The sequence below is a fragment of the Danio rerio genome, chromosome 22 (assembly GCF_049306965.1).
Source record: "Danio rerio strain Tuebingen ecotype United States chromosome 22, GRCz12tu, whole genome shotgun sequence".
NCBI lineage: Eukaryota > Metazoa > Chordata > Actinopteri > Cypriniformes > Danionidae > Danio > Danio rerio.
The window spans coordinates 6,817,620-6,834,538 of NC_133197.1; the positions used below are offsets into that span (position 1 = coordinate 6,817,620).

At 36.2% G+C, this 16,919-nt stretch overlaps 1 protein-coding gene across 1 annotated transcript in view; it reads left to right on the forward strand.

Moving 5' to 3' along the window:
• LOC100538170 (SLAM family member 5) overlaps positions 1-16,267 on the forward strand; it is a 19,269-nt gene extending 3,002 nt beyond the window's left edge. Inside the window, exons 2-8 of the mRNA XM_021469541.3 lie at positions 6,258-6,457; positions 6,761-6,891; positions 7,091-7,402; positions 9,417-9,698; positions 12,041-12,151; positions 12,231-12,292; positions 15,372-16,267. Coding sequence (XP_021325216.2) covers positions 6,852-6,891; positions 7,091-7,402; positions 9,417-9,698; positions 12,041-12,151; positions 12,231-12,292; positions 15,372-15,419 — 855 coding nt within the window. The 5' untranslated portion in view covers positions 6,258-6,457; positions 6,761-6,851 and the 3' untranslated portion in view covers positions 15,420-16,267. The remainder of the gene's footprint in view (positions 1-6,257; positions 6,458-6,760; positions 6,892-7,090; positions 7,403-9,416; positions 9,699-12,040; positions 12,152-12,230; positions 12,293-15,371) is intronic.
• Positions 16,268-16,919: the final 652 nt, after the last annotated feature.

Genomic DNA, 16,919 nt, shown 5'->3' on the forward strand with positions numbered 1-16,919 from the left:
TTCGTTCGTTCGCTCTCTCTCTCGCTCTCTCTCTCTCTCTCTCTCTCCCCGCGCCAGATTTCTGCGGCGCGGGAATACATTTCCGAATAAATCGCGGGAGCAGAACTCTAGCACGGAGCTCCATAAACAAACAGCACGCGTCGCGTTTTTAACGTGACTTTGCACGCGATAAGATAATATATCCAGTTAACCTGATACAGTACACGCGGTTACAAGTAACAAATCACAACTAAATACATTTGCAAGCTAGAGTAAACGAGGCAACAACTTTAACCGCACGTACTTACACTTGAGAAATGTAGGAAGAAACCCATCCTGACGTCCATCAGTTACTCTTTACTGATCCTTCCTTTAACAAACTCAGATGAAGTATTCTTTGTAGCATGTAGCTTCCAGAAGTTTCCAACTGCTTGGTTATAATGCTGATGTTTCATCTTTGGGTAGAGACTCAATATATCCATCTGCAGTGTGACTTCAATCGACCGGCATGTTTGTGTGCGTGTGTTTGTGGGTGTGCGTGTGTTTGTGGGTGTGTGTGTGTGTGTGTCTGGGTTACTGCGTCAGAGGGCGGGGCCTCAGGTTTGAAATCTCCCGGGTTTGCGCGTGCACGTGAAAAACTTTGTTTCGTTCGTACGTCATGGCGAAACACCTAATGAGTCGGTATCAAGGCGACTCGTTTGAAGCACTATGATTCGACTCTTTTATAGATGAATCAACAGTTTTAAACACTGTATTCTTACAGATTTAAGCCTTAGCTGGATACTTCACTTCACTTAGAGCTGTGTTACACACTACATGGAGGGGAATTTTCAAAAACCCATAATATGGGCTCTTTAATGGTTTCACAGCATGGCTGTATCTATTGTATTCCCTGTCTCCAGAACATCATTTGCACATTGTTGTAATGATGTACTTATCTATTGATGAGATCAGCATAGCACCCAGACTTCATTTGCAACCATGGCACCCAGACTTCATTTGCATGCTTTGTTTTACTGCCCCCCATGACTGACCCCACCTACATGCTGTAAGATGTATAAAATGTATTATGTTTTGCTGTGGAGTTGAGAGTTTGCTTTCGATGACGCCACAGCCACGCTGAGTTCCTCTTATTAAAAAGGATTCTGCTTTGAAGACAACCGAAAGATTCTCCCTGGTTTTTTGTGGGCTCTTAGAAGTTTACAACAATTCAAACCACTGCTTTCCATAAAAGCAGGGCAGAAATGAGACACTCACTAATAACCCCGCCTAAAAGACTGACAGCCTTATCCTAAAGGCAGTCTCTGTGACCAGAAGTGAAGAAAAATCATTTTGAAAGGGGTGGGAATGTTGTTATTTGATTAAAGATGATAATTGTAAATGAATTTTTTACAAAAATACGAATTGCAGAAACATCGTTGATAACAAAAAATTACAATATACATATAAAAATAAGGAGACTAAATTTTGATTTGATGCCAGTTTTAAGCATGGTTCACAAAAGAACACTTTCAGATCCTTCCTGTTACAAGTGTTAGTCTGAAAACTGGAGGCAATTTGATAAATTATCTCAACTGGCAGCCAGGGTTGAGGTTTCTCTTCATCTTTCCACTAGATGGTGCCACCCCCTGCCATGAGTATTAACTTGCATTCAAAATATATTTCCCACAACTCCCTTCTTAGCACTCATTGCAGCCAAAGCTGTTAACTAATCACCCCAATATTTAGGCTGTCCTTATTGTTAAAAGGAACACTCCATTAAAAAGGTTAATTTTACAACTCTCCTAAATGTTTAACAGTTTAGTTTTACCATCTTTTTAGTCATATCGATCTATAATATAGCATCCTTTCATAAATATTAGTACACGATGTAAATGGTCTAATTTAATTCAATGATCTATGCTAAGATATTCTAAAAGTGCTCCTGCCAGACCAGGGTCTGGGATGAGAATCGGCACCTCCAAGTCTGAAGCCTTGGTGCTCCACCAGAAAAAGGTGGTTTGAAATTTCCAAGTTGGAGGAAAGTCCTTGCCCCAGGAGGAGGAGTTCAAGTAGCATAAGATTGACAGATGGATCATGCAGCAGCAGCAGAAATGCGGTCAATGTATTTGTTCACTATGGTAAAGGAGGAGCTGAGCCAAAAGCCAAAGCTCGCAATTTTCTGGACCATTTATATTCATACTCTTACCTATGAAAGGACAAGATCTTGGAAACATGCGGCCGAAATTAATTTATATCACAGGGTAGCTGGGTGCACCTTTAGAGATGGGGTGAGGAGCTCCGTCACCCGGGAGAAGCTCAGAGTAGAGCCACTGCTCCTCCACATCGAGAGAACTCAGCTCATGTGGTTCGGGCATCTGTTGCATGTACCTCTTGAACGCCTACCTAAGAAGGTGTTCCAGGTTTGTCCCTCCGGCAGAAGGCCTGAGAGAAAGCCCAAGACACACTGGAGGTTTTATGTCTCTTGGCTTGCCTCGGAACGCTGGAGAAAGTGTCTAGGGAGGGGGAAGTCTGGGGTTTCCTCCTGGGACTGCTGTCCCCATGTCCCAGCCCGGGTTAAGCAGACAAAGGATGGAGGGATCTGACCAGGGACCAGACTGGCTTCAATTTAAATATCTTTTTATTCCTGAGTAGGATCATTTAATTATTGTGTGTAGCATTTGCTGCGGCAATGTGTACAGAACTGTAATTGTATCACAACATTCTAAATACAACAGTCAACTTGTTTGTTGATCATTTGTCTGTGGTGTGAGTTGGCCTTAATATTTCTGAGTGACTTTTCCTTTAATTCCTTTTTTATTCATTACTTAGAATTTTTTAATAATTGTGAAACTTGCCTGAATTTGACCCTTTTTATGGCTGCCTGTCCTCCTGACCCCTTCTTGTGCCTTACCTACATTACTGTGTTTACTGTAGCCTGATATTTGCCTGTGTGACTTTGCATATACTATTATGATCTATTATCATAATAAACTATTATGAAATGTTAAACTAGTCAAACATTACCCAAATGTGTTTGCAGAAGTCAGTAAAGGTGAATTTGAAGGTGTCATGGTTTGGTGGTGTCTCTTGAAGTGTCTCAGGGCGCATTCAAACTATGCTATCTGAACCATGCCCAGGCACATTTCCTGGTTTGTTTGAGAAGTGTGTGCGCTCTGAATCGGTCTCAGGTCTGGTTCAATTGGTCGGCCCTGACCCCGTTGGAAGAGGTGTGCCAAAGCGCGGTTCACTTGGGCTTTGGCGCGGTACGCTTGTAGTGCGAGTGCAAAGTGCCTGAGCCCAAAACTGAAGATGAGACGTGACTTTTAAGAGTCTGTTACACATGGATTTATTAATCAATCTTACTGTTCACTGAACGTAAACTCGTGTGTTTTTTTTAAAGATGCAAACCCCTCACTGCAAGACAACTGCACCTTCAGCAAACCTCCTAATACCTGCAGCACAAGGACTTTTATGATCATTTATGAGCATCGGAAGTGGCTGATCTGTTTGGCGAAATATTTGACACTGCACTGCAGGTGTCACTGCATATAAAATGACTAAAATTAAATAACTAAAGAAATCTCCACTGTGCTGAGTGAGAGTGCTTCTCTTCTGTTACTGAACATTACTTCATCGATGACGAAAGTGTGCTCTGGCTTGGATGCAATGTGGAAATATGATCATATCACCCCAATTTTATCCTCCTTACACTGGCTGCCTGTTAAGTTTCGTATTGGTTATAAAATATTACTTTGTACCTATAAAGCTTTAAATAATCTAGCTCCTGTTTATCTAACCAACCTTCTGTCTTGCTAGAATCCAACTCGCTCTTTAAGATGTTCAAGGCTTCTGGTAGTACCTAGAATAGCAAAGTCGAGTAAAGGAGGTCGAGCCTTCTCATTTATGGCTCCTTAACTCTAGAATAGCCTTCCTGATAATGTCCGATACTCAGACACACTAGCTGCGTCCCAAATCGCATACTTATGCACTATTCTACGCCATTTTGTAGTATAAATAGTGTAAGTAGTGTGTTCACACTGAAAACTCTTAAAATAATAAGTGCACTTTAATTACCCGGATGATGCACTCATTCAGCCGCTAAAATTAAGTGTGTATTGATGGACACTTCACGCACTCAACGACCGCAGGTTTGCTTACGTAGCGGAAGGGGCGGAGCTATCGGACGCACATGTTGGATAACTTTTTTTATTTTGGATGGTGAAAGCAAAATTCTCCTATGAGAGTGATTATAGCGCCTCCCGATGGTGAATGCGGTTATACTCATGGCAGGTTTTATTTGATAGTTTGGTCATTTATTTCAATGATTTGGCAACCGTCAAACATCATCAGGGAAACGGTTTGAATTTCCGCTTAGTAAAAAAACATTAGTGTGCCATTTGGGACAACACTACATACATATACTTTCCTGTTGAGTGTGTAAGTGCATAAGTACATAGTGCATGAGTGCATAGTGTGTAGTGTGCCATTTGGGACGCAGCTATGCTTCCTCATCTAGACTGATCACACTACCTGAGGATTGTCAGAGACTGCACACACTATTTAAGCAGCACACTCACTCACTCCCATTGCCGAGTCTTGTTATCTGTATAGTAACACTACAACGCGCTTTCCTTGTCTTGCTTTCTTGTGTTTTGACCCTAGCCTTGTTAGCCTTTATGTCTTAGTCTGCTGCCTGTCTCACGACCTCTCACCTGTTCTCTGATAACGATTCTGGACTGCCTCTAAACACCTGTTTGCACCCATACTGACCATTGCTTGCCTGACATTGAATAAACCTGCAAGTGGATCCAAACTCCAGTTGTCTGTATCACTTCCCCGTATTACACTCCTCAACAGCTGATAGGAGTCTGAAAACAGACTTTCCCCTTGAAAATAAGCACTTTAAAATCAAATACTGCACATGCACCATGCTGTTACTTCTGACAGTTTCGCACAATTATTCATTTTCTACTGCAGGGCTGTCCAAACTCGGTCCTGCATATTTTAGTTCAAACCACATTTAAACACACCTCAACCAGCTAATCAAGCTCTTATTAGGTTCACTAGAAACTTCCAGGCAGGGGTGTTAAAAGAAGCTGGAGCTAAACTGTGCAGGACACCGGCCCTCCAGGACTGTGCCTGGACACCCCTGCTCTACTGGATTTTGCACAATAGCCTTTAGATATTGAAATATAGAATTATAAATATAGAATTAATTTGAAGGTGTCATGGTTTGGTGGTGTCTCTTGAAGTGTCTCAGGGCGCACTCAAACTATGCTATCTGAACCATGCCCAGGCACATTTCCTGGTTTGTTTGAGAAGTGTGTGCGCTCTGAATCGGTCTCAGGTCTGGTTCAATTGGTCGGCCCTGACCCCATTGGAAGAGGTGTGCCAAAGCGCGGTTCACTTGGGCTTTGGCGCGGTACGCTTGTAGTGCGAGTGCATATTTTTAAATATAGAATTATTCATTTCATAGTTTATACTTGTTAACCTTCTTGCAAGATCTTATATAGTTGCCTATTTTGTTTATATATATATATATATATATATATATATATATATATATATATATATATATATATATATATATATATATATATATATATATATACACACATACATATATATATATATATATATATATATACATACATATATATACACATACATACACACACACACACACAAAAAACATTAAAAACGCTTTTATTCTAGCCGAAATACAACCAATAACACTCTACAGAAGTAAAAAATATTATCAGACATTTCCTTGCTCTGTTAAACATACTTTGGGAAAAATTATATATATACAGACACACAGACACACAGACACAGACACACACAGACACACACACACACACACACACACACACACACACACACACACACACACACACCTTAAGTCTTATTTAGCATTAGCATTCAACCTTAATTAATACAAATGCTTGTCAAAAGCAATGTTTTATATGTTATAATAACGATAATAATAATAATAATAAACAATAATAATAATAATACATTTATTATAAATTGTATTACTGATTATTATTGGGGATTATTAGCATATTCATAAGCACACATACTAAATAAGGTAAGGCATTTTAAGCCATTTTAAGACATGAAGAAACTATTTGAAAATCCATTATTCAAGTGTGACTTCAGGGAATTTGTGGCAAAATTATTTTCTAGTCATTCAGATGTTATAATCAATGAGGGGTAAGGATAATTTGAACTCATTTCTTTTACATCCACCTGTTTTAATAGCTTGATTAAAACGTTATCTGTCTCTACAACAGTTTTGTCAAGCAGGAAGTCCAACTGTAAGCTTCATAAAAGGAGGACAGGAAGAAGCTGTTCATCTGCAAAGACGCGTTGCCATGTTAACAACAAAAATCGTGTCCATCTAGCAGAGCAAACCTCTGAAAGAAAGAGCTTGTCTGGAAACCAGGTCACAGGTTTCAGTTTGACTCAGAAGATGAGCTGTTAATAACATAAGGTAATGTGAGATGACAGACTGTTTGAACTTTGTGTTGTGCTGAACAAAATAATTGATAAATAGATAACTAAGTTGATTTATAAACTCACTCTGCAAAAAACACATTTTACACCATGTTATTAAAGAGAATTCACACCGCAGTCATCTACTTTAATAGAGTCAGGAAACTGCCATTCAGAAATGATCAATGGTAAATACTTCAAAATATTAAAATCACTATTAAGTAAATTATGTCTTAAAAAGAGCCACAAGAATATGTAGTACAGAGACATACGTCTTCAGTGTTTGTGTGTACTTCCACAGTCAAACTCTGTCGAAGGGGAGGGGCTGCAGGGGGTTTACAAAGAAGCAGCAAACCTTTTAGACAGGACTTTTCACTGAACACCCGAAGAACATGTTTCTTTTGCTGGGTTTATGCTGGTGGCACCTAACTGGTAGGTAATAAAACACAACAAACTTATATTGAGATATTGTGTGACCCATCATGCATTTCAATCTGTAAATTTGAAAATATAAATTTTCAGTCATGGCAATCTAGCAAAAAATCTCTAAAACAATGACTAAATACTTCTGCAGCAAATCAAACATAAGATGAATTTCTTCAAACTAAAGCCATCCATATTTCTTAACCAGGTGTGTTTAGTGAGAAGTTATCAGTCATGGAGGGAGATTCAGTCCGGCTACAAACTAAAATGACTAAGCTACACGAAGATGACAACATACTGTGGACTTATAGCAAATCTTTGATCGCTAAAATCAGCATGGAGAAGCAAATCTTCTCCACATTTGATGGTCCTGATGATAGATTCAGAGGCAGACTGAAGATGGACAAACAGACTGGATCTCTGACCATCACAAACATCAGACTTGAACATGCTGGGGAATATGGAGTAAAGATAACCGGGGAAAAACTGACTAAAATATCATTCGGTGTTTCTGTGTATGGTGAGTCTGGTTCATTTGTCTCCTCCACATATTCACGGCATTTGTAGATTCAAGTCAAATTTGTCTACTTTTTTTTCACTTCACTTCAATACTGCACTTATTGGAAACACTTAAAAGGCCAAATATATTAATTCATATATTAATGTAATAAATCATTACACTGATCTAAAATAGGAATTCCCTCATTCACCAAAAATTATTTTCAGTTCAGTCTAAGAATACAATTTAGCAGGCAGTACCACCGTCCATGTAGAGTTGAAGTCAAAAGGATCTACCCTCCACAAATTTGTTTCTTTTTCAAATATTTCCCAAACAATGTTTAACAGTGCAAGGCTTTTTTCACAGTATTTACGATGATATTGTTCGTCTGGAGAAAGTCTGATTTGTTTTATTTTGGCTAGATATAATAGGGGACTAATAATTCAGGAGGGCTAATAATGATGACTTCATCTATATGCACGTTTAAAGGGGTCTTTTTTCTCCCAAATAATTTACACAAAAAATAAAAAGTTTGTCTTTTTTTTTCTAGTTCAAATATCTAAAAATTCTTAAAATCAGGAAGCCATTTTAAATTAGTTTATTTTGATGGTCCCTTTAACATATTTTGTTGAATACAAGTTATATTACATCTACATGCCAACTCATTCATTCATTCATTCATTTTCTTTTCGGCTTAGTCCCTTTTTAATTTGGGGTCGCCACAGTGGAATGAAGCACCAACTTATCCAGCATATGTTTTACACAGCGGCTGCCCTTTCAGCTGCAACCCATCACTGGGAAACACCCGTACATACTCATTCACACACATACACAACGGCCAATTTAAGCATACCCAATTCACCGGTACCGCATGTCTTTGGATGGTGGGTGAAACCGGAGCACCAGGAGGAAACCCACATGAACACGGGGAGAACATGCAAACTCCACACAGAAATGCCAACTGACCCAGCCGAGGCTCGGACCAGTGACCTTCTTGCTGTGAGGCGAAAGTGCTACCCATTGCGCCACTGTGATGCCCCCAACTAACTCTCATTATATTATTAGACTGTTAGGTTAGGTTTCCTAGTGCGTAAAAACGTGCTGGATAAGTTGGCGGTTTATTCTGCTGTGGTGACCCCAGATTAATAAAGGGACTAAGCCCAAAAGAAAATTAATGAAATGTCAGGTTAGGGTTAGTGTTAGTTGACATGTACTTGCAAAGTTTCTTATAGTCTGTTAAATATTAAGCAGACATTTAAGTAATTGGCATATAGTTGCAATGCAACTTTTAGAAAATGTGCAATAGGGACCATCAAAATAAAGTCTTACCGCCGTTTCTAGACAACAAATATGGTCTTGTTTACAGAAATAGTGTCAAAATTAAGTGACGTTTTCCTTAAAACAAGCTAATTCATTTTATTTTCAATTTAAATTTAAATTATTTTGCTGACTCTATCGATAGATAATTTAACTTGTTTTAAGGGAAAACTACTATTTATAAAATAAGACAATATTATTTTTACTAGTCTAGTAAATGGTCAAAAATGTAAGAATTTTTAGATATTTAGACAAACAGGACAAAAAAACATAAGAAAACATTTTTGCAGTATAAAAAAGGGATTTTCACGGTGATGCACAGACTTACAGTATACCAACGAAAAACCTTTTCTACTTCGAAGAACCAAAGTGTAAAACATTTAATAATCTATAATATAATTATATCCTAATGAAATCTTTTCATTTCACAAAAGGATCTTAAATGGTTCTTCATGGCGTATATGCACACATATTGGCAATGACATAGCGATGAAATAGATCATGCCAGAGATCACAATGAAATTTCTCTATAGCAATGCCAGTATTCATCTAATAATTCTTTTTCTCTTCAACACTTAATAATACACTGTATAATACTTTTATACAGTTTTCACACCCTTGTTTCTATGCTGGATATGGTGCTCCAGTGTTGAAGACATCTGGACTACACTGGAATAATAGTAATATTTGCTCTTTTCCTCTATCTCGTGTTTTTCAGCTCGTCTATCCAGTCCTAGCATTACTAGAGAATGCTCATCTTCATCCCAGAATAACTGTTCAGTGGTGTGTTCAGTGGTGAATGTGAGCGCTGTGAGTCTCTCCTGGTACAAAGGAAGCAGTGTATTGTCCAGCATCATTGTGTCTGATCTCAGCATCAGTCTCTCTCTACCTCTGGAGGTGGAATATCAGGATAGAAACACCTACAGCTGTGTGATCAACAACACCATCAGCAACCAGACCACACATCTGGACATCAACACACTCTGTCAGCCGTGTCCAGGTATGTTGATTTTAACATTCAACCCCATGATTGTTAAACTATAAACAATCAGTAAAATGTTGTTGCTGTTTGTTTAACTGGGTACAATGAGTAGGTATTACTCTTCAACAGTTCATCCACTGAACGGGTGAGCAGCTATTCTGCTTTTTATGGGAAAGTATTTTACATTCTTTTTGTCTTCGCTTTAATCGGACCCTAAAAATGTGCATTATGATGCCAAATATGGGCAAACCCAATTGTTGATTTCAATTTTAATTTAAAATAATGTAACCCAGCCGTTGTCCATATTTGACTCAAAGTTTAGTTCACAGTAAACACAATACACGACAATAAAAAAGTCATAATAATTGCAAAAGGTTGTTATTTATATACGCAGCTCTCATGTTTTATTTGTTTCAACTCAAAATTTGGGTTTAAAAAAAGATTTAAATTTAATTTAAAAAATAATTCAACATTGGGTTTGTCAATTTATGACCCAGGTGGCGCAGTAAGTAGTGCTGTCGCCTCACAGCAGGAAGGTCGCTGGTTCAAGCTTCGCTGGGTCAGTTGGCATTTTTGTGTGGAGTTTACATGTTCTCCCAGTGCTGGTGTGGGTTTCCCCCACAGTCCAAACATATGCGTTATAGGTGAATTGAATAAACTAAATTGACTGCAGTGTATGTGTGTGTATGAGTGTTTCCCAATGATGGGTTACAGCTGGAAGGGCATCCGCTGCGTAAAACATAAGCTGGACCAGTTTGTGGTTCATTCTGCGGTGGCGACATTATTAAAAGGACTAAGCCGAAAAGAAAATGAATGAATGAATTTATGATCCAACATTGGGTTAATACAACCCAGCATTTTAGTGACAAAATATTCAACTACAGTTTTGATTACAGATGAGGAATGAGTGGACGGAGGAAAGGAGCCAGTGTGGAATAAAACGTCCAGCTCAAAAGTTCAAAGTGAACTAATTTTAGTAAAATGGATGTAATGTTTGTCTAGACTAAAAACCAATCAGGATTCTTATAACCAAATTTTAGGTCAAATGTAGAAAAAAACAAAAAATTGGGTTTAAAAAAAAAATATTTTATTATATTCCAAGCGTTGTTGGAAAAAATAACATAATTTGAGATTGTACTTAAGCAAATGAAATGTAATTTCCCAGTCTGTTACTCTGTTGATTATAATCTGTAACTCCAATTAAGACTGTTCAGGTTTGATGGATGAACAATTTATTGTCAGTCTTAGAAATCTGTATAATCTGTGTCCAAAAGTGTCAATAATATGCTGCCTTCCTAAAACCTGTAAAAATAATAAATAAAAATAAAGGAGCTAATCTTATTTTCAATCCTCAAATCTAATTTAAATGAGGAAACATCTTTATTGCAAACTCCATTTTTGATTAAAGTAGAGGTTTATATTTTATAATATTATTAATACAAGTGTAAAAAGCTTAGCAAGACACTATCCATAAATGTTAAAGCAGCAGATTCTTATTGAGTGTGTGTGTGTGTGTGTGTGTGTGTACCTAGCTTTTGTGGTGTAAAAATGGTTTAGCTGGCATGGCAATCATTGTATATAAAATATGAAGAAAATATGAAAAAGAAAATGTTTTTTTATGTTTGGAGAAAAAAAAAAAAAAAACTAAAAAAAACTATTTTCATTTAGTTTTGGCCTGCTGTTAAAATTGTGCACGGGTCATTTTTTATCTGCAAGTCAACAGGAGAGAAAAGCTTAACTCAATTTTAAAGAAGATCTTGCAATGTGAAAATCTTTCAAAAATGCTGGATGCCATTTCAACCCAATTTGAGCAAATTATTGACACTTAAATGTTGGGTTAAATTGAGCATATAGTGTCAATAATAATAATAATAACCCAATGATTGATTGAGCACTTTTCTTTTTACCAAAATTGGGTTGATAGAATGGAACCCTATACTATTAAGATAAGAGCAAAAAGATCTCTCTTACACACGCTCTCTCTTAGACACACACACACAATACTTTATATAACACTTCACATAAAAGCCAGAAACTATGGACTGATGATCAACAGTAAGAAAAAAATAAAAATAAAAAATGATTAAAAAAATATATAAAACTGTTCAAAAGAAAGCACAACGCCAAATGTACCTCACTTTTCACTACAGTATGTTACTGAATTATTTAAAGCATAATCCTATCACTTGATTTTTTCGTCTCAGTTCTTGTGATTGTAAATTTTCACACCAATTGCAACATAGTTTGACCCACAATAGTCGCATGCAGAAAAAGGTGAATGGGATACAGTGCAGCTGTTTGACTGTGTTGTCGATCAGACAGATTCATTTTCATCATTGACTTATTTTTATCTATTACAGATGAGGATCTGCATCTGTTCAACATTGTGTGGATTTGTGCTGCTGTTGGGTCTCTGTTGATTTTAGTGTCTGCCGTGATGTGCTGCATCTCCAAGAAATGTAGAAAAACAGGTTAGGTCTAAAATGTTTAAAGAAAATATTCACAAATATTATTGACATCATTGTTTTAACATATCTCTGTTTAATGCAGTTCATAACTGTGAGGAAGACCAATCTGATTCAACATTGTGTAAAGAAAAATCACGAAAAAAGGTAAGAAACTTCAATGACATCTAGCAATACGTTGGTGCAGTGTAAGTTAGTGCAGTTAAAGTTTGCTGATTGAAGTTTTGTGCTTGATGTGCATCAGAGAGTCAGTGAACAGCACTTGGCCAACTGTCATCATTTTTACCACTAAATACAGAACAGATCAAAAGAACAGTTTAAGCATGCTTTTACGTACATATGTGCCTATACTAAGCCCGAGTATGCCATTTTGCAAATTCTTTGCATTTTACAAAAGGTATGTTTCATGTTGCGGATTTATATAAATGTTTCAGAATTCTTTTTGTAACAAAAAAAAAAAAAAAATCATTAAAAAGCTACTTAAATAATTACAGTAAAAATACATGTCTATAAAAAATGCATTGAACCTGTTTTCCATTTTTAATCAGTCCATTTCCTGCTATATAACGGGTGTAGTGATGGTTTTTCATGGGCAGATTTAACCATTAAGCAAGCAGTCGCTTAGGCCCCTAGAACTCTTGCAGGACCACAATAAATATATAGATGTTTAAATAATATCTATAATCTATATATAATATTGCTATCTGTCCTATTTTATACAGTCGGAGTCAAGCAATTACAATTTTAACAATTAAATATTATTAATATATGATAAAATCTAATTTTAATAAATGTGATGTTACGTAATAATTTAATACATCCACGACCCCAATCTACGAGCAGTTCAGCAGTCAAATTTATAAAAACCACACAAACATATTTATTGTTTTTAGTTTTAAACTCTTAAAAAAATAAATAAATAAAACAATTTAAATATAGTGATAACATGTAAAAAAGGAAATTGAGTGATATATATACAAAAAAGATAATATAAAAATAAAATAACTCATAAAAATAAACAAATAAATAAAAATAAATAAATAAATAAATAAATAAAAATAAATATAAATAAAAAATAAAAATAAATAAATAAATATATAAAAAAAGAAAACAGCAGCGGTTTCAGAACAGCTGATCTGAGTTGGATCAATCAACTGAGTAGACCAACTCAGAGTTAAGCGCGCGCACCACAACTAAAAAGACATTATCAATGGAGCGCAGATTTTACGAGTGACTATTGCAATATCTTGCATAAGAGATCACCATTTCTTCTCCAGCTGAATTTGCCAGTATGAACAGTTAAAAGCAACACATGTCTCTATCACACTGCAGCATGACGATATCAATCGGAACCTCTATAATGGTAGTCTATGGGACTGTTGCTAGAGTGCCGTATCTGGTTGTTAGGGGTGTGGCTAGAAAGTTAAAAGCTCATCAGTTATTGGTAGTTTGGTAGTCTGAGTTAAATGAGCCCGGTTAAAAGTCTGTGCGACAGTTTCATGTAGAGTTATGAGCTCACAAAGTTTGACCCAATGTAAAGTCAATGAGAGTTTCTAGGGTCCCAAAAGTGGTTGCTAGGGTGTGGCCAAAAAGTTAAAAGCTCATCAGTTATTGGCAGTTAGGTAGTCTGAGTTAAATAAGCCCAGTTAGAAGTCTGTAGGACAGTCTGATGCAGAGTTATGAGGTCACAAAGTTTGGTTCAATGTTAAGTCAATGGGATTTTTCAGACCGTCCCGGGACGTTTTTCGGAAAACCGAAAGTCGGATCAGTTGGAAAAGATATAGCAACCAGAGTCAAACCAGTTTGGAGGTCTGGTGTGAGTTTGGTGGTCATAGCTTGAAAGCTCTAGGAGGAGATAGAGTTTAATTTTTAGTCTCAGAAGAAAAATAGGATAACAATAGTCTGGCTTGCTACACAAGCCAGCCTAATTAATCTAGGCTACTTGTCCCTGTTGAAGGTCAGTGAATTTAAGCTTTATTTATTAAAAAAGGACAAGCCATTCTCGTCCGCGAGTTTGTTCTTCGTGTGACTGGAAATGTAGGCAATAGCTATGTTTCCATCGAATATTATTAATTAAATTTATGTGCAAAACTGGATTATCGCATAAAAGATATGTGCCAATTAAGCAGCATTTCCATCCAACGAGTCAAAGAGAACAAAATCGTCACTTCCTGATTAAACGGGCACCAAATATTAACAGTAAAAGCTAAATTTACTGCGGTAGAAGAAGCTGCGGCAGCGTCAATCTTTTCTATGTTTAATAAATGTACTTGCGCCTCAGAAAAAAATGCTGACACACAATGAACACGTGGGGGACTTTGAAGCCATGAGACGCGGAGAACAGACGCTCTTGACATGCTCCAGACGATTTGGAGGTCATTAATAAAATAATACCATTAATACTGAAATGGTTAAGGATTTTTAGAATGAATGAGCAAAACAACATTTAAGATGTGTTATAGTGTGCTCAGCCTGCTGGTTTGTCCGTTCACACACATTTTCATCATCAAAAAACAAACCTTTTTTAAAATGTACATGATGAAATTTGTTCAGTAAAAGTGTTTTCATTGTAGTTTATGCGCATCTTTTCTATTGAATAAAAGTTTCTCCTACTCAGTTATGTGCGGGTTTTTTATGCATATTTTTAAAAAGTTGTGTATCATGACGTTTCCATCAATCGTTTTTATGCACATCTCCAAAATGAGCATTAAAATAGGTGGGTGGAAACGTAAGGCTAAGGTGAGAAATACCACTTTATCTTTAAAAAAGGGGAGGAGACCAACAAGAACTCAGAGTTTAGAGAATAAAACCTGCCCCTGACCAAGTAAGATTCACAGAGTAAGTTACCACAGTAACTGACTCTGAGTTAAAGTTACCTCTCGTTCAGAAACAGGCTTGATTTACCCTGCTTTGTCGAGTTTAACAAACCTGCCATTTTGAAACGGAAAGCCCAGAGTTTCTCTCATTTCAGGGTTAAAATACTCTGAGTTTTCACTTAACCTCCTTTCTGAAAAGGCCCCTGATCAACTTTGGGATTAAAACATGTTTGGTTCTACATGTGTTTGGGATTAGCAGCCTATACTGAATAAATTATTTTATAGTATAATAATACATTATCATTATCATTAGAAAAGCAATGTAATTTAGAGAGAAATATAGACTGGCCTATACATTTTCTGTTGTTATAACATAAGATTTCTGACTGAGTTTTTTTTTTTCCTTGCAGAAATCAGACATGCAGGCTGTTTATTGTAATGTCCCTAAAAGACGGTGATAGTATCTAGCCTATAGGCTTACTGGAACCAGTGTAAGAGCTCAGCTTTCATCTTTCATCAATCCTTTTGGTTTCCTTTCAACGCTTACTTTCTGCACAGATAACTACTTTGTTTTGTCCTTGCATATTTGGTGTAATATTATTATTATAAATTTATTGTAATCATTTTGTTTGTATTTATAAGTTTAACCAACAGCACTCAGAAATGTAACCACAAAAAAAAAAATTATTTGAGTTTACTGTGTGTATAAATGTACATTAGCTATTAAATACTGATCACATCCTTCACTTTATTTCTTTCTGTTATTAACTGTTAAGGTTTTTATTATTTTTTCAAACAACTAAATGAATATGGAGAATCGCAATGTTGTTTACATCATAAGACATTATCAAACGTAACCAAAACATCATCACCCTCTAGTGTCCTAAAGGGGGGGGGGGTCATTTACATGATAAAGTATGCTATAAATAAACAGGTTGTTTATAGTGTTGGCGCCAAATACCCAGTAGTGAAAAAGAAAGTATTTTTATCGCACTTTGCTAGGTAAATGTAAAATGTAAGAGGTATGTTAAAAAAAAACATGGTAGGGATTTCCATGACACACAGAGTTTCATTCTGAATTTTAAAATGAACACAATGTTAATGTTTTTATTGATTTATTTAACTTAAATGTCACATTTAATACGATTGGACCAATGAGATTGGTATGTGAGTGCAAGTAATGATTGGTGGTTTTCAAGAACACACATTTGTATAATGACATGATCGGTAGTATTTCAATATTAAGGTCGTTAATGAGGACGAGCCTCGTGTCCTTAGGGCTCAATTTTCCTTTAAACCTCTTTATAAAAAAAAATAATAATAATAATATTCGCTGACGATACTGAACTATACCTTTCATTCGTACCTGCTTTATTTAATCTTTTTGAATTTTATAAAATGATTTATGATTCTATTTTTCGAATCATCTATTAATGTACCTTTATTATACTACTACATTACATCTAAAGTGCTGAGCGTTAAGAAAGCATTAAATACAATGCAACAAATTATTCTACTATTATTATTAGTATTATTATTATTATTATGAAGTTTGTTGGACTGAACAGGATTCATGTAAACACCTTATTTCTATATTTCTAAGCTATTGCTATTAGATTGAAACTGGTGACTTTAACTGGTCATTAGGAATTAAAGCAAACATTCACTTAATACTTAAACAGACAGAAACACAAGTCACAGTGTGCAATATTAATCTTTACATTGGCTGTTAGCTTTGATTATTTGACTTTTTCTGGGGTATTTATCAAAAAATAGCTCTTATAGAAGAGATGAACAGGAAATCATCTTTTAGTGTCTGTTTGTCCAGAATTCACCTGACCAGAGGTTATTGTGCGTCTAAAGAAAATCAAACCACAGCAGGTTTCAGTTTGACTCGCGTTGAGTTGCTAATAATCACACCTCTGACAAAGTGAGATAGCTGACAGTTTCAACTCTGT